The 16739-nt window shown below is 49.0% G+C and overlaps 1 protein-coding gene across 1 annotated transcript; it reads left to right on the forward strand.

Annotated features, from left to right (window-relative positions):
* Positions 1–6454: 6454 nt before the first annotated feature.
* Positions 6455–13963, forward strand: Krt4 (keratin 4). The gene is made up of 9 exons (XM_048363847.1): positions 6455–6990; positions 9223–9437; positions 10203–10263; positions 10732–10827; positions 11622–11786; positions 12013–12138; positions 12780–13000; positions 13204–13238; positions 13337–13963. The coding sequence occupies exons 1-9, from the start codon at positions 6499–6501 to the stop codon at positions 13513–13515; spliced, it is 1590 nt and encodes a 529-aa protein (XP_048219804.1). The 5' UTR covers positions 6455–6498; the 3' UTR covers positions 13516–13963.
* The last annotated feature ends 2776 nt before the right edge of the window (positions 13964–16739 follow it).

Here is a 16739-nt window from a genome sequence, read left to right on the forward strand (position 1 = left end):
AATGTGAAGGAGACTGTCATCCCAACAGAGAAAGCTATGGATGGTGGCACACACAGTCTAGGCTGGCCTGGGCCAAAACTGAGACCTGTAAGACTCCGCCTCAACAACAACCAGAGCAAAAAGGGCTGGAGATGTGGATCCAGAAGCAGACAGCACCTGCCCTGTAAGCCCAGAGCCCAGAGTTCAAACCTCAGTACTGTTAAAAAAGAGAAAAAGGGAGGGAGGGAGAAAGAAAGAGGGAAAGAGGGAGAGAAAGGGAAGGAGGGAGGGAGAGGGAGAGAGAGAGAGAGAGAGAGAGAGAGAGAGAGAGAGAGAGAGAGATCTTCAGCCTTCCTGCCTTCTTTAAGTTCTCTATCCCAAGCTGAGGCCCCATTCCTCAACCTATATGAAGTAATTTACCTGGCTGGGCCTCTCACCCTCAGCTGTTCCCCAGCTCCTCCATCTGTTCCTGGAACCTCCATCCTTTCCCCCATTCTGTAAACACTGCTGCTCATGGTGGGAGCCATGTTCTTTCACCCTGCTTATGCCTCCTCTTCTTCAGAGCCTGAGAAGGTGGGCAAGAATTTTCCAGTGCTGGGGATGCCAGCAGAAGGGTTCCTAAAAGAGGCCATGAGATTTGGCTTGGAATCCTTCTGCTGGCATCCCCAGCACTGGCTTAGTCCTTGGCAAAGCTGCTCCCTCCCTATTCCCCCAGCTGGGTGTGGAATCCAAGCAGCCTGGTCACCTCCACTTTACACTGCTGTGCAGGAGGAGGAATGGAGAAGTGTGTGTGTGTGTGTGTGTGTGTGTGTGTATGTGTATGTATGTGTGTGTATGTGTTGGAGGGGGTATGTGTTACAGGGGTCATGGGATGCAGTCTAGTCCAAACTTGCCATTTTATAAGTGAGAGGGGAGGAAAGAACTTGTTTAAAACAAGCAGGAAGCTAATGCTAGAGTAAAAACCCACAGCTTGAGCTGGGTTCAGGTGGCTCATGCCCACAATCCTAGCTACTCAGGAGGCTGAGATCTGAGGATCACAGTTTGAAGCCAGAGTCAACCCAGGCAGGAAAAAGCCTGTGAGATTCTTATCTCCATGGTTGATTTTTTTTTTTTTTGCCAGTCCTGGTCCTTGAACTCAGGCCTGAGCACTGTCCCTGGCTTCCTTTTGTTCAAGGCTAGCACTCTACCACTTGAGCCACAGCACCACTTCTGGCCGTTTTCTATATATGTAGTGCTGGGGAATCGAACCCAGGGCTTCAGGCATATGAGGCAAGCTCTCTTGCCACTAGGCCATATCCCCAGCCCCAGATTCTTATCTCCAAATAAGCACCAAAAAAGTCAAAAGTAGAGCTGTGGATGGCTCAAGTGGTAGAGGGCTAGCCTTGGGAAAAAAAGGTAAGGGACGGTGCCCAAGTCCTGAGTTTAAGTCCCAGTACTGTCACAAAAGAAAGAGGACAAAACCCCAAACACCTCCTAACCCACAGATTTGGCTGGATATTAGTGGATCGTGTCTGCAATCATAGTTACTCAGGAGGCTGAGATCTGAGGATTGTGGTTTAAAGTCAGCTGGGGCATGAGACACTTACTCCATTTAACCAACAAAAAGCCAGAGATGTGGAGCTGTGTATATAGTGTAACAAAGCTCAGCAATTATATTCAGAGGCCCAGCAACAAGTTATTCAGAAATCCTTGCTGAGGGTTCCCATGTGGATTGTTCTTGGCGTGTAAAGACCTGGGGCTGCTTCAGGAGGGTCCTGGGGGAGACCACTAGGCCAGAGAGCTGGTGGTCCCTTCTCCGGGCTGACCGGACAGGGCCTTGCCAGGTTTCTGCATGTGAGGTGTCACCCTCCCCTCTCTCCCCAGCCCCCCCCCCCCCACTCCTGCTAGCACCTACCCAGGACCAGAGAACAAGGAGGGCTTTCTCTGAGGTCCTGGAAAAAGGATCCTGGTGTCATTATGTGCTAACCCCACCCTAGCCTCATTGCCCTCTGGAAGGTTCTGCCTGACAGAGAATCTCTATCCTCTTGTTGGCTCTGCCTCCCTCAGAGTGACTCAGGGTGGTGGATCCTGGGTGACCAACCCGACCACTGAGGGCAGGAAACGTTCCCACACCATGCATCAGGCTCGGGGCCCAGAGTGACAGAGGACTTGGATGGGTAATCCCAGGCTGAAAGCAAGGGATTTTGCCTCTAGAGGGCCCTGGGCAAACACACCCTCCCACTCCACCTCCACACCCCACAGCCGCTCAGTCCTCCGTGTCAGGGTCAGGACAGCTGCCAAAGGAAGCCAGGTCACGGAGGGAAAGGGAAGGTTATGTGTGTGCGGGGCTAGGGCTGGTTGGTGGTGGGACCAGCTGTCAGCTGCCATGCTAGATAGACCCTATTCTACTGCCTGCCTCCAGCCCCTGTAGGAAGAGCACATCTTTCCCACAGAGATACTCTCTCCTCTCTGCCTCTCTCACTTAGGAAGTTCTTTCTTATATTGACTTTTAGTTTCTCATGCTACAGGTTGAGAATTTTGTGACCTTCTGACAATTCTGACGATCAAATCATCGTGATGCAGTTCCAGGTCAGAATTTTCTGACTATGTGACTTGAGGTTACCAAAGGATTGACAATGAAATGATTTAGTTTTAGTTCACTAGAAGACACAGGGTTGGCTTCTCAGAATCATGTTTTACTTTATTGTGGGCAGGGCCACACAAACCAAGCTACCAATGGAACAGAGTAGGGACAAAAAGGAAAGGGGCCAGGTGTGAAGAACAGACAGGTGTGTCACCTGGACCCTGTGACCATTCTTGAGGACAATCAGAAAATGCCGTGTGGGGCCATCACCCAGAGAAGATAGTATTGTCACAGGCTTTGAAGTTAGATGGATAGGACTCCCATCCCCACACCTTCCCAGCTGTGTGGTCTCAGGCAAGTCACCTAGCTTCTCTGAGCCTCAGAGCTGGCATAGCAGCACTTCCCCCCCCTTTTTTTTTGGCAGGGTTGTCATGAGGAATAAAACCATTGTAACTAAAGCCCTAGTATTCACAGGTTAGCACTACCAAGTGAGTCCCTTCCACCAGAAAAGAATGTGGGTGTCCCCTCAGCTTGAATGTATGTGTGTGTGTGTGTGTGTATGTGTGTGTGTGTGTGTGTGTGTGTGTATGTGTGTGTGTATTCTGGGGCTTGAACTCAAAGCCTGGGCACTATCCCTGAGCTAGCACTCTACCACTCGAGCCATAGCTCCACTTTTTTATTTTGGATGATTAATTAGAGAGAAGAGTCTCATGAACTTTCTTGAGTGAGCTGGCTTGGAACCATGATCCTCAGAGCTCAGCTTCCTGAGCAGCTAGGATTACAGGCATGAGCCACTGATGTCCGGCTCTTCTCTCTTTTTGTCTCAGGAACAGCCTGAGATCTTCAGGAAAGTCCTCTATCATAGCTCCATGGCTTGGGTGCCCAACAGGCACACAACAGGACAGATGACGACATTCTGTGTTTTTCCTCTGATAACCCCCTCTGCTCCTGGCTTGTGTTTCCTTTCCATTTTCTGGACCCAATTGTAGGCCCATAGTCCCAATGCCATTGTCCCCTAGGATTGGAGTGCTACCCCTCCAGATGGGCAACCCAGGGGACATGCCATGAGCCACCTTGGGGCTTCATGTCTGCTCATGCCAACCCTCTAGCAAACCTAGCAAGGAGTAGCTGAGGACAGAGTGGTGGGCAGGGAGCAAAGAGATTCAGGGGGCCAAGAGGCTGATTCTCAGGTGTCCTTGTCCCTGCAGTCCACAAGATCTGGAGTAGCACCCACCCACCTTCTTCCTCACATGTCCATTTCTGGGGTGAGCCCGAGTGAATGCCTGCACACCAGGGATGCGGTGGCCCACAATTCCTCCATCCCAGGTGGCTGGTTCCATCAGGTGTGTTCAGGTGCCCCTTCCCGCCCCTGTGGGTCTGCACAGTAGGCAGACTAATTTCACCCAGCCACAGCTGTGTGGGAGGAGGCCATGAGTTCTAAGTCCTCGGAACTAAGCTGATGTGGGCTTTGCCACCCACTGTAAACCTGGGAGCAACGTCTCTCTGAGCGCCCGTGCTATCATTCAGAAGCAGAGCTGGTGGGGCCAGCCTGAGAAACCCATTAAGAAGACAGGCTAGTGGGGCTCATGGATCCCTCCTGCAATTCTGGCCAGTAAGGAGGCTAAGATCTGAGGATTGAGGTTTGAAGTCAGCCTGAATAGGAAAGTCTGGGAGTCTCTTATCTTCCAATTAACCACCAAAAAAGGCAGAAATAGTACAGTGACTCAAGTGGCAGAGCACCAGCCTTGAGTGAAAAGGGCCAAGTGAGAGCAGGAGGTCCTGAGTTCAAGCCCTAGTCTTGGTACACATACACACACACACACACACACACACACACACACACACACACGGATGACCTTGTGTCTGTAAGTCATCTAGCACCCAGGCTCCATTGGTGTTCTAGGATGAGCGTGTGTCGAGCCCCTCCTCTTGGAGATTCAGGATGGCTTTGTGATTTTTACCTGCTCTGCTGCCTGACATTTCTTTCAGATGTGCGATGGGTTTGGGCTTTGAGCCCTTGCAGTCACCACCCTCCACCCCAGCCCTTTACTCAAGGCCAATAGCAAGGAAAGGTCAACATCTAAGGCAAGTTGAGGGGAGGAGGAAGGATCTGGACACAGGTTCCCCAGTTTCCCCTTGTAAGTGGCAGTGGCAAGGACTAGATGGGAAGAGAATGAATGCCTACTGACCTCACATGTGCCTGATAGGCCCTGTATAAGGCTGTGTAGGTACCTTGTCTCATCACCTGTGAGGCAGGTGTCTCATTTTATAGATGAGAAGGTGGGTTCAGAAATGCTAGGTCACCCACCCAAGGCTGCTCAGCTAGCTAGTGGCAATGTGTGGAATTTGAACAAATCATCAGTTATACTCACTGGGCAAGAACTTAAGGATTTTTGTGCCTAAAAGCATGGCTCTGAGAAGGGGCTCAGTGGTTTCACCATTCTGCCAAAGAAGTTCCCAGCATCAAGTACATTTGGAATTCCTGACTTGAATAGAGGAGCTACTCTGGAGGGAAAAGATGTGCTCTTTTCTGGGGCAACTGAGCAAATCCCAGTGCAGCAAAGGGCATGATGAGACCTGGTGTCATCAGGACCAGCCTAAAGCAGGGTCCTCAAGCACAACACTGGCACAGGACTGCAGAGACCCGAGAAGCAGTAGGAGGCCTGAGGCAGGGGGCTGGGGTTTTACCAGGGAAGATGTGGGCCCCTGATACCTCTCTCTACTCAGTTACCAGCCCTGGTACAAGGCAAGTTGAAGGGAGTCTGGTCTAAGTTTGGGAGACTACCAGGTAGGGATACAGATTTCCTCCGTGTGAGTCTAAGTATGTGTGTGTGTGAGCCAAGATCGGGGCTTGCACTTGGAGCCTGATGCTGTCCACTAGCTTTTTTGCTTTGTTTTGTCTTTTTGCCAGTCCTGGGGCTTGAACTCAGGGCCTGAGCACTGTGCCTTGCTTCTTTTTGCTCAAGGCTAGTACTCTACCACTTGAGCCACAGCGCCATTTCTGGCTTTTTCTATATATGTGGTGCTGAGGAATTGAACCGAGGGCTTCATGTATGTGAGGCAAGCACTCTACCATTAGGCCATATTCCTAGCCCTGTCCTCTAGCTTTTTCACTCAAAGTTGATGCTATACCACTTGAGCCACACCTCCACTTCTGGTTTTTTTTTTTTGGCTGGTTAACTGGAGATAAGAGTCTCACAGACTTTCCTGCCTGAGCTGACTTCAAACCCTGATGCTCAGATTTCAGCCTCCTGAGAGGCTAGGATTACAGGTGTTAGCTACCAGTGCCTGGCTTCAGATTTCCTTCTTTTGAGTGGGTGTCTGGGGTTAAGTATATCTGGAGGAGCCAGGATGACAATGATGCGAAGTTTATGTACAGTGTGTGATAGTTTCTAAAGCACTCCATGAATCACAATCTAGTTGTGTTCTGAATAGCAGCAAAGGTAAATATTTGTATGCTTTCCAATTTAGGGGTAAAGTGACTGTGTTCGGAGGGTGACCTGCTCAAGTTATGCAGACTGAATGAACCCAGGCTCATGGGTCTCCCGTTCTGAAGCAGGACAGGAGGTGCCACAGGGCTGTCTTGTCCAGAGCAGGTGAGGGGGCGTGGAACGGAGGGCTGCAGGGCTGAGCCTAGGCAGGGCCAATGATGCAGGAGGCCCGGGGCGCTGGCTTAGGTTCTCCTGGAGGGGAAGGGATGGGATCTAGCAACCTGTGCCCTCCCAGTGACTTCTTCTGTAGGTGTGTTAGTGGCATGTTCAGCAAGGTGCAAGAAGGATGGGGCCGGTGCCAAGGGCCAAGCCCAGGGATGTTTCAGATTTTTCCCTTTATGCCCCTGTAACCAAGCCCTACTGCTCCAGCCCATATAAGAGACCCAGGCCGAGGACTCTGGCATTCAGTGGCCTGGCCCCTTTTGCCTCTGTCCAACAGCTCAGAGCTCACTTCCTTCCTCAGCCATGATTGCTAGACAGCAGTATGTTCGAGGAGGGTCTCGAGGCTTCAGCAGCGGCTCAGCCATCGTCAGCCGGGGCAAGCGTGTTGCCTTCAGCTCAGCCTCCATGTCAGGAGGTGCCGGCCGCGGCTCCTCTGGGGGTTTTGGCAGCAAGAGCCTCTACAATCTTGGCGGGAACAGAAGTATTTCCTGCAGCGTGGCTGGGTCCCACCAAGGCATCGGCTTTGGGGGTGCTGGAGGCTTCGGAGCTGGCAGCTTTGGTAGTGGAGGCTTTGGTGCTGGCAGCTTTGGTGGTGGATTTGGAGGCTCCTATAATGGCTGGGGTGGTCCTGGCTTCCCCGTGTGCCCCGCTGGGGGGATTCAAGAGGTCACCATCAATCAGAGCCTGCTGACCCCCCTCCACGTGGAAATTGATCCTGAGATCCAGAAAGTCCGGACTGAGGAGCGTGAGCAGATCAAGACCCTCAACAACAAGTTCGCCTCCTTCATTGACAAGGTGATGAAGCGAGTCCTAGGCCAGAGAGGTTGGGGCACAGTGAGAATCCCTGACTCCTAGCATCTCAGACCCTAGGCTGACAAGAGATGGTACTGGGCTTGAACTCAGGGCTTAGGCATTTTCCTTAGTTATTTTTTATTCTTTTCTTTTTTTTTTTTGGCTCAAGGCTGATGCTTCACCACTTGAGTCACAGCTCATGTTAATTGGAAATAGGATTGCTGGTTAATTGGAGATAGGAGTCTCATGGACTTCCCTGTCTGGGCTGGCTTTGCACTGAGATCCTCAGGTCTCAGCCTCCTGAGTATCTAGGATTACAGGTGTGAGCCACTGGCACCTGGTCACAGGGTGTTTTCAATTGGGATTATCTCTGAATTTCTCTAGGACTCACTATGCCCAGCTTTCCTTTTTTTTTTTTTTTGGCCTTTGGCCTTGGAAGATAGAAGGTTCAGAGCAGTTCATTCATGATCAGATACCTAGACAAACTGCCTAGGAAACAGTTCTTTGGGTTCATAATTCTCCTTGGGCACAGTATTCTGGGAACAGAAGAAAGCCAAGCTGGTTTTGCAAAGGAAAAAGGAATTGACTTCTGTGGAAGATTCTAGGTGCCAACAGGACCTTAGGACCTCCTTCCTTCTGCTGGGAAAAACTGCTCCTTTCTGAGAAAAGGGGATGGCTTGATCTTTCTGTAGTTTCTGTAGCCCAACTTCCCTTCCTTCCTGTAAGGCCTGGAGATACAAGTTGTGGAGGTTCAATGATAGCTAAGTATGATGGGTGGCGGTGAAGAGGTCAGCCCAGAGCTCTGAGTAACCCACAGATGGGTGGGGATGGGATGACCAGTGTAGTACCTTGCTCCTGGATAATCTGGTTCTTGGTCCCTTGAGTATTAGGTAAGCAGGAGCGGAAGGGACATGAGAAGGAGGAGGGGGAGGAATAGGATGGAATAAGAAAGAGGAAAGTACATTATATACATGCATGGAATGTGGTGTGTGTGTGTGTGTGTGTGTGTGTGTGTGTGTGTGTGTGTGTGTGTTGGTCCTAGGGCTTGAACTCAAGGCCTGGGTGCTATCCCAGAGCATCTGTGTTGAGACTATTACTTTGCCACTTCATCCTCAGCTCCACTTCTGGCTTTTTGGTGGTTAGTTTGGAGGTAAGAGTCTCATGGACTTTCCTACCTAGGCTGGATTCATACCAGGATCCTGAGATCTCAGCCTCCCGAGTACCTAACATTATAGGTATGAGCTAGCAGTATCTGGCCATGGAAAAGTTTTTTTTTTTTTTTTATGAAACTCTTGATATACAATTTAATATATGCCAATAAAAAAGAAAAACAAAAGATATTTTTTAAAAGTCCTAGGCCCCTTAGAGGCATGGGGCAAGAATGACTAATCCATATTGATGTCAGGAGGTTTATTGTGACTCTAGACAGACATAAAAGCAAGAGGATCTTTGTGCTTCCTGTCCCACCTCACCTCATGTCATCTCACCTTCTGGGGAAGTTCAGAAGTGGATCAGCCTCTGAATTCTGAAGCACAAAGTGTGGGATTGTCCTGCTAAGCTGCTTTCTTGCCTGGACCTGCTGAGTCTTTTCACAGAGAGAGAGGAGGCCCCCAAAGTCCCTGGTAGGCTGGATCTAGCTGACACTCAGAACCTGTTAGGCCTTGGTTGTAAATACCCATGCCTAATCATGCCCAGAACACATGAGATCCATAATAAGAAAGTTTATTTTCAAAGTCTTTACTGAAGGCTGGGGGTAGGGCTTGTTAGAAGAGGGCTTGGTTAGCATGTAGGAGGCCATGGGTTCCATCTCCAGCACTGCAAAAATGTTTAGAGCAAACTTATTTTTTTCCTTGCCTTGAGTCAGGATCATTTGAATGCTTTCAGTCTATGTTTGTAGCTCCTAGTTTTTTTTTATTTTTATTTTTTAAACGCAGCTTATTTTATAGAAGTTTCATGTTCTCTAGTAACTCACCCAGGGGGCTGTGGATTCCTGCAGTCAGGAATCCATTCTTGCTGGACTGGCGGGCCTTCTGCTCTGTTCTCCACAGTCCCTATGGCCCATTTGCTGCTATGAGCTCAGAAGTGGGCCACCATGGTCACCCCTCTGGGTGGTGACTCCACTTGGATGGTTTTAGGTAGATTGGTTGCCTGGATAGATTGGGTTAGTGTTACCTTGTTGGCCCTCCTGATAAGCTTTAGTTCTTCATCAGTTGGCTGGTGTCTTCTTCAATACAGGTGCGATTCTTGGAGCAACAGAATAAAGTACTGGAGACCAAATGGAGCCTCCTCCAGCAGCAGACAACCACCTCATCTCCAAGAAACCTTGACTCCTTCTTTGAGACCTACATCAGTGCCTTAAGGAAACAACTAGATGCCCTGGGCAGTGACAAAGGGCGCCTACAGTCGGAGCTGAAGATCATGCAGGACAGTGTGGAGGACTTCAAGACCAAGTATGTGGAGGGCAGGAAGGGATCTTCAATACCTCTACCTGGATGGCCCAATGGATTAGAATCTCATGTCTGAGGAAATCTCCAGGAGTCAGGAAAGTCCTCTAGTCTGACCCCACTACCTATATTTTATAGGGCCATCCTGTTTTCTTAGGGTCAAGTCTAATAATCACAAATTGCCCCAAACAGAGAAATTACTGTTAGATTCAGGAAGTGTGTCTGCCACACACAATGTGTGAGGAGCACAATTAGAAGTATACCGAGTACAGGGGCAGATGGAGCTGACTTGAATACTGATTGCTCATTCATTAGCTATGTGGCTCTGGGTGGTTGCTTAACATCTCTGAGCTTCAGTTTTCCTTTATTTTTTGAATTTAAAAATTCTTTGTATTACCTTTAAGTATGCAAGCAGATTTCAGTTCAACATGTCACTTTCTTTATGAGTATAATGTATTGGATCAATGTCAACTCCCATCAGTGTTCTCTCTCATCCCTCCCAACCCCACTCATAGCTTCAAGGTGCCGGCTTCTGTATTCACACAAGTACATTGAATATTATGACTGTACTCTCAATTCTTTTTTTTTTTTTTTGGTCACTCATGGGACTTGAACTCATGGCTTGGGTGCTGTCCCTGAGCTCACTGAACACGGGAAATAGAGCTTAGTTACCTGGCTATTTCTAAATAGTTAGCTATTTAGGAATAAGTAGCAGAGATTTCAGAAATGCTAGCTCACAGTGGGCTTGGTCCTTTCCTTTCTGTCCCCCAGGTATGAAGATGAGATCAATAAGCGCACATCTGCAGAAAATGACTTTGTGGTTCTCAAGAAGGTAAAGATGAGGGAGGGGGGTATGAGGGACAAGGTAACAAACAGTACAAGAAATGTATCCAATGCCTAACGTATGAAACTGTAACCTCTCTGTACATCAGTTTGATAATAAAAATTTGAAAAAAAAAAAGTAGGTAAAGATGGAGGCTGGTGGCAAGAACCCCCAGGTTCCCTCATGCTTGGGGGACTGTTCTTGGCTTGCTCCATCTCTACTTAGGCTTCAGACCTATGCAATCAAAGGAAATGGGTGAGGTGACAGATCAAGTTCTAAGGAGTTAAGCTTGGCAGGAAAGCTTGTTTGGACGACCAACTTCCATGTGTTCAGATGGGTTTAGATGCAGAAGATACCAAATAATTGGCCTCTTACCTAGTCACCTGGTGTGGTATAGCCTTTCCTACTAGATATTGATGAACACCTCCTCTGTCCCCATTGTAAGTCCTGCCTGTTGTCTCTTTTCCTCCTCTGCAGGATGTGGATGTGGCCTACATGACCAAAGTGGAGCTGGAGGCCAAGGTGGCTGCCCTTAATGACGAGATCAACTTCCTGAGGGTTCTCTATGAAGCGGTGAGGACTCTATCCACAGAGAAGGGGATCCTCATTTTCAGGGGTGCAGAAAGAACTTGGGATCCACTATTCTTAGAAAGATCCCCAACCCCCTTGACAGTGTCATGGACAGAGGGGGTTGGAGTGAAGTGAGAGTCAATAGGGAGATTCTCAAAGCCAGGTGTTGTCTTCTTTTTCTTTTTTTGTACAAGCCCTGGGGCTTGAACTCAGGGTCTGGACACTATCCCTGAGCTTTTGTGTTCAAGATGAGAACTCTATCACTTGAGAGACAGCTCCATTCCTGGCCGTTTGGTGGTTAATTGGAGATAAGAGTCTCAAGGACTTCCCTGTCCAGGCGGTATTTAAACTGTGATCCTCAGATCTCAGCCTCTTGAGTGAGCCACCAGTCCCTGGCAACCAAGTGTTGACTTAAAGAAGTGATTACAGCCATAGGTTTCAAGGGATAGAATCCGCTGCTGCCTATCATTTTTTTCTGGAGGAATGGGCTCATTCCATTTCCTTGTATACAGAATACCCAGAAACTTCCATATTAGACATGGAGACATTAGACATAGCTCTTGTGGAGGAGTCAGAAAAGACAAAAAAACAAAACAAAACAAAAAACAACCTTGCCTTCTGTTTGGAGATGTTCCCAACCCTCATTTCCATTTAGACATTTCCTTGAAAATTGGGAATACCATCTTGGTTCCCTTTGACCTGTGTCATAGCCCTATCCATGATGATAGGAGTCTGCTGTCAGATATCAGGGAGATTCTCCTGGGAAGAGGGGTTGATGGGAAACATTTTCTTTGCAGGAGCTGTCCCAGATGCAGACACACGTCTCTGACACATCTGTGGTCCTCTCTATGGACAACAACCGCAACCTAGACCTGGAAAGCATCATCGCCGAGGTCCAGACCCAGTATGAGGAGATTGCCAAGAGAAGCAAGGCCGAGGCTGAGGCCCTGTATCAGACCAAGGTAGGTGATGGGATGTCTCAGGAGACCAGGGTAGTTCTAGATTTTGCCTTCCATATCCATGAATGGAATCATCAGCTCCAGCCCAAGGGCCATCAGAGCTGAGTGGATCCCGGTCTGATTTGGCATTGCTTGGCATTTTGTGTGAACTATGCTCTCTTTGGGTGCTCTCACTCAGCCTTACCCTAAAGCTCTTAACCCCAGACTTCCTATTTTCCTCCCATATTAGGTCCAGCAGCTCCAGACATCAGTTGACCTACATGGCGACAACCTGAAGAGCACCAAGAATGAGATCTCAGAGCTCAACCGGATGATCCAGAGGCTGAGGGTTGAGATTGAGAATGTCAAGAAGCAGGTGGGTGTCACCTCCTCCAAGCTTATGTGCAGGTTGAGGGCCTGTGGTAGATAGCTGCTGTGGTGGACAAGCAGTTAAACCCTGCATTGTAAGACCCTTGAGCTTGTGTGCAGGGCCTTCGTGACTCATTATTCAAATCACACTTGGGTCTTCCCAATAGCATCCTGTTACTGTCACATGACATTCTGTATACAAGTTCCCTGGCTCTTCACTAGGTTTGGCATATTTATTTATTTATTTATTTGTTTGTTTATTTATATTTCTTGCCAGTACTGGGGCTTGGACTCAGGGCTTCACACTCCTGCTTAGCTTTTTTTGCTCAAAGCTGGTACTTTACCATTGGAATCACATCTCCACTTCCAGTTTTTTGCTAACTGTCTGCTCAGGCTGGCTTTGAACCAGGATCCTCAGATCTCAGCCTCTTGAGTAGCTAGGATTGTAGGCATCCAGCCTGCTTCTCTTTTTCATTACTCTAGTGGGGACATTGGTAGGCTGTGTCTGGCGTGAATGAAACACCCGAGTTGGGGAAGGCAGGGAGAAGAGCAGGCAGAAACCTAGCAACTCAACCCCAGCCGAGGGGACAGATGTGAAAAACTTGACAGCATGACACGGATGCAGCCTGTTGATGCCTTTGTCCACAGTGTGGGACAGTGCAGGCATCTGTGGCTGATGCGGAGCAGCGTGGGGAGCTGGCGCTCAAAGATGCCTACAGCAAGCGCATCGAGCTGGAGGCCGCCTTGCAGAAGGCCAAGGAGGAGATGGCCCGGATGTTACGGGAGTACCAGGCACTTATGAGTGTCAAGCTGGCTCTGGATGTGGAGATTGCTACCTACAGAAAGCTGCTGGAGGGCGAGGAGTGCAGGTAAAGGGGAGGCTAGGAGGGGTACATGGGATACAGAGGGATGTTTGTTTCAATGCTGTGCCAGTGCAACAAGAACCAGGATGGGGTAGCAAAGTGGCTCATGCTCAGACCTTAGGATCTGACCACTCAAGCCTGGGAAAGGTGCATCAATGACCAAAGCCTAGCTCTGGGCTTGCTATGCTCATGTTCTCTTTCTCCTACAGGATGTCTGGAGAATGCCAAAGTGCTGTGAGCATCTGTAAGTACCTCTGCCCCGATCCTGGCCATCTGCTCACCCTGGTGTGGGCTGAGGGCCTCTGGTACAGTGGAAGTAACTGTCCTTTGCTTTTCCCACAGCAGTAGTCGGTGGTGGCATCAGTGCTGGAGGCATCAGTGGAGGATTAGGAGGAAGCTATTCTGGATTTGGCCTGAGTAGCGGCTTTGGCTCTGGCTCTGGAAGTGGCTATGGGTTTGGTGGCCATTCCAGCAGTAAGATCATCTCTTCTTCCACCCTGACCAAGAGGTCCCAGCGGTAGAGCAGATGAGGGCCCCATAGGCCCCTGTGTCCAGTCCAGCCAGGCCCAGCCCTGATGTCTTTGTGCTTCCTTCATTTCACCTGCACCCTTTCTGCTGCTCATCCTTCCAGAGATGAGCCACTCTGCCCTGGGCTTGCTCTGCTCCACGATGATCTGGAATGTGGACTCTGCCCTCTTTGAGTTTGGTAGCTTCTTCTCCATTTGGTATTGGTGGTTTCCCATGGTGTGGGAGGAGGGCTGCCAGTTTTGACTTCCCATGGACAGAGGAGAAATGACCAGACCTGTCAAGGTCATGTATGTCCTCTCATAACTCTACCATCTCAGAGATATACATTGATGTTAACCAAACACAGTCTCTATTACCTGGCAGCAAGTGGCTCTGAAAGGTTAGGATAAGAATGTCTCGGTGTCCTGTTTAGCTCTGCTTGTTCCCTCTATCCTCCAATAAAATGCTTTTGTCTTTCACTCTCAGCAATTGTCTTTGTTCGTTGGGGAGAAGACTTTACAAATGATTTAGGTGACAGTGGATACACTGTGGTGTGTGTGTGTGTGTGTGTGTGTGTGTGTGTGTGTGTGTGTGTGTTATCTGAAGGATATGTCCATACTGGTCAAGGTAATCTACTAACCTCAAGTCGCAAAGATCATTGAGCACAGAAGAATAGGGGAGAGAACACGAAGACTGCTCATAGGGCAAGGTGTCTAGATTCAAGAGACAATGAACAATTTAGTAAAGGATGCTTATTACAGGGCAATCCAGAGCGTCTCAATGCTGAGCCTGGAGTGTGCCTAGAGGGGACAGGTGAATGTGTAAAGGTATGGGATGTCTGCCAGGTGCGAGGAAGGTAGTCAGAGGTCTCCACTGGATATAGAACATGAGGTTATGGATCATAGGGAAGAAAGCTCATGCTTGGTGTTTAGCAAGGCCTCTCTATTTTTATGAAATTGCACACATGGGGGCTACATCCCCAAAAGGCTTTTAGGAACCAGATCTAAGAACTAGCAAGGTCACAGGTTCCCTGGTCGCCTGTTCCCTGGTAGCTGTGAGGTGTTGCTTGCTTCCTGCCTTCTTGGCATGGTGTGTGTGTGGGGGTGAGTGATGGTTGGGCATCACTCTGTCCCTGAGTGGAGGGAGGATGCTGGAGGGAAAGATGGGAAGCTACCTGATTGAGCAGGGAGAATGGTGGATGTGGAGAGGGGAAGCCTCCTGATTGGGCAGGGAGAATGGTGGATGTGGAGAGGGGAAACTTCCTGATTGGACATGGAGAATGGTGGAGGTGGTGAGGGGAAGCCTCCTGATTGGATAGTCCTAGAGATTGTGCTCCATGTGGTGCACTGCCAAAGTGAGGAGAGGACATTCAGATGGGGAGTGAGGTTGGTAATGGCTTCTGAGAGTACATTGTTTCTATGCGGGAGCAATCCCAAGATTTCCAGAACAATCTTCCAGGTCAGAGAGGCAGACTGTTGAGCCTGACCTGAGTTCCTCCTTCTGCAGGTGCAGAGTGAGCCCTTTGCCTTCCCGGAGCCCACTCATTTCCAGCCCTCAGTGCATTGTCTGTAGGCATGACTGTATAGACAGTAGGGTACAAGGTTTGCTGAAGACCTGTGAGCTTCAAGCAGACCCTGAGGCAGGCTTGGAGCTATCCTCTCCCTGGGAAAGCAGGGACAGAGCAGAAAGGATTAATCTCCTGATCCTGCCAGGAGGAGCTGCTCCTTTGACCAGAGGGCCCTGATGCCTCCATTGTCTGTGCTGGGCTCCCTGCCACCTATTTGCATGCACATGCATGCGAGAACAGGAAGCTTGTGGCCTTTGCAGCCAGTCAGACAGCTTTGACTTCTTCCTCCATGTACCTCTCCCTTGGGAAAATGCCCACTTGGCTCTTTTGAGTTTCTGTGGTGAGGAGGAGGAATTAAGGGTTGAAAGCAGAGTGGGGCTTCTCAGAAAGCTGCTGGTAGTGATAGGCCCCATTCCTCACACCCCTGGGCGTGATCGTGGGGGAGTGGCCAGCCCCAGGGGCTGCATGTATGGGGTCTCAGGTCTCTGTAGTTGCTCTTAACGATTTACCTGGCCAAGTTTGCTGCAGAGGAGAGGTGTGTGTGTTTCAGAGTCAATGTGGTTGTATTTGTAAGTAAGGGGCCTTGTGGCTGTTTTTGTGGTTTGTTTGTTTATACAAGAAAACTCCTTTTTTGCAGAAGAGTAGAAAACCACTCAAGTTGGCCCCTAGTTCCAGAGTTGTCTAGGAAGCTGATTCTGTCCACAGAATGAACAGGTGGAAGGGAAGAAGCCATTTGAATTCTGGAAGACCAGATTTTTGTCATGTGGTGGGGACCGACCAGCTATCTCTTTATTCATGAAGAGAAGGCTGAGAGTATGGAATGTGTCCACAAAGAGTCTGGGTGGTGGTGGGAGCCCAGGACCCAGGCTTGGCTCCTGGCTGACTTTGTATCAAGGCAAGATTATGTTCCTTCTGTAATTGTGTAATTCTCTGTCTCTGTCTCTCGCTCTCTCTGTTTCTGTCTCTGTCTGTCTCTCTCTGTGCCAGTCCTGGGGCTTGAATTCAAGGGTTAGGTGCTGTCCCTGAGCTGTTTTTCTGAAGGCTAGCACTCTACCACTTGAGCCACAGCTCTACTGGTTTTTTGGTGCTTAATTGGAGATAATAGTCTTATGGACTTTCCTGCCTGGGCTAGCTTTGAACCACAGTTCTTAGAGCTCAGCCTCCTGAGCAGCTAAGATTACAAGCATGAGCCACTGGTGCCTGGCTCATCTGTAATTTTTTTTAAAAACCGTAAGTATTGTAGATTTGACCCTCAAAACTTTGGAGAATGTAGATGAGAAGCTAGATAAGCTAGGAAGAAGCTTACTGGAGAAAGGATCTTGAGTGCTTTTTGCTAGCTATGTCTTATCTATCCATCCATCCATCCATCCACCCACTTGTCCACTTACCCACTTATCCATAGATCCACTTACCCATGCATACATGCATGCATCCGTCCATCATCTTTCCACTCCCTCCCATTCATTCGTTTACTCACCACTAGTCCATGAATTCTTCAAGCACAGGGGCATGGCTCTATTTATATTGATGTTCAGGAGACTCTGTACTCATCTTACAGTCACTGTTTAACAAATGTTGACGGAATGAATGACCAGATGTTGACTGCCTAGTCTGTACCAGGTGATGGGAACCCAAATAAAAACAAGGATTACTCTTAAATAAAAACAAGGA

Source organism: Perognathus longimembris, chromosome 1 (genome assembly GCF_023159225.1).
Source record: "Perognathus longimembris pacificus isolate PPM17 chromosome 1, ASM2315922v1, whole genome shotgun sequence".
Taxonomy (NCBI): domain Eukaryota; kingdom Metazoa; phylum Chordata; class Mammalia; order Rodentia; family Heteromyidae; genus Perognathus; species Perognathus longimembris.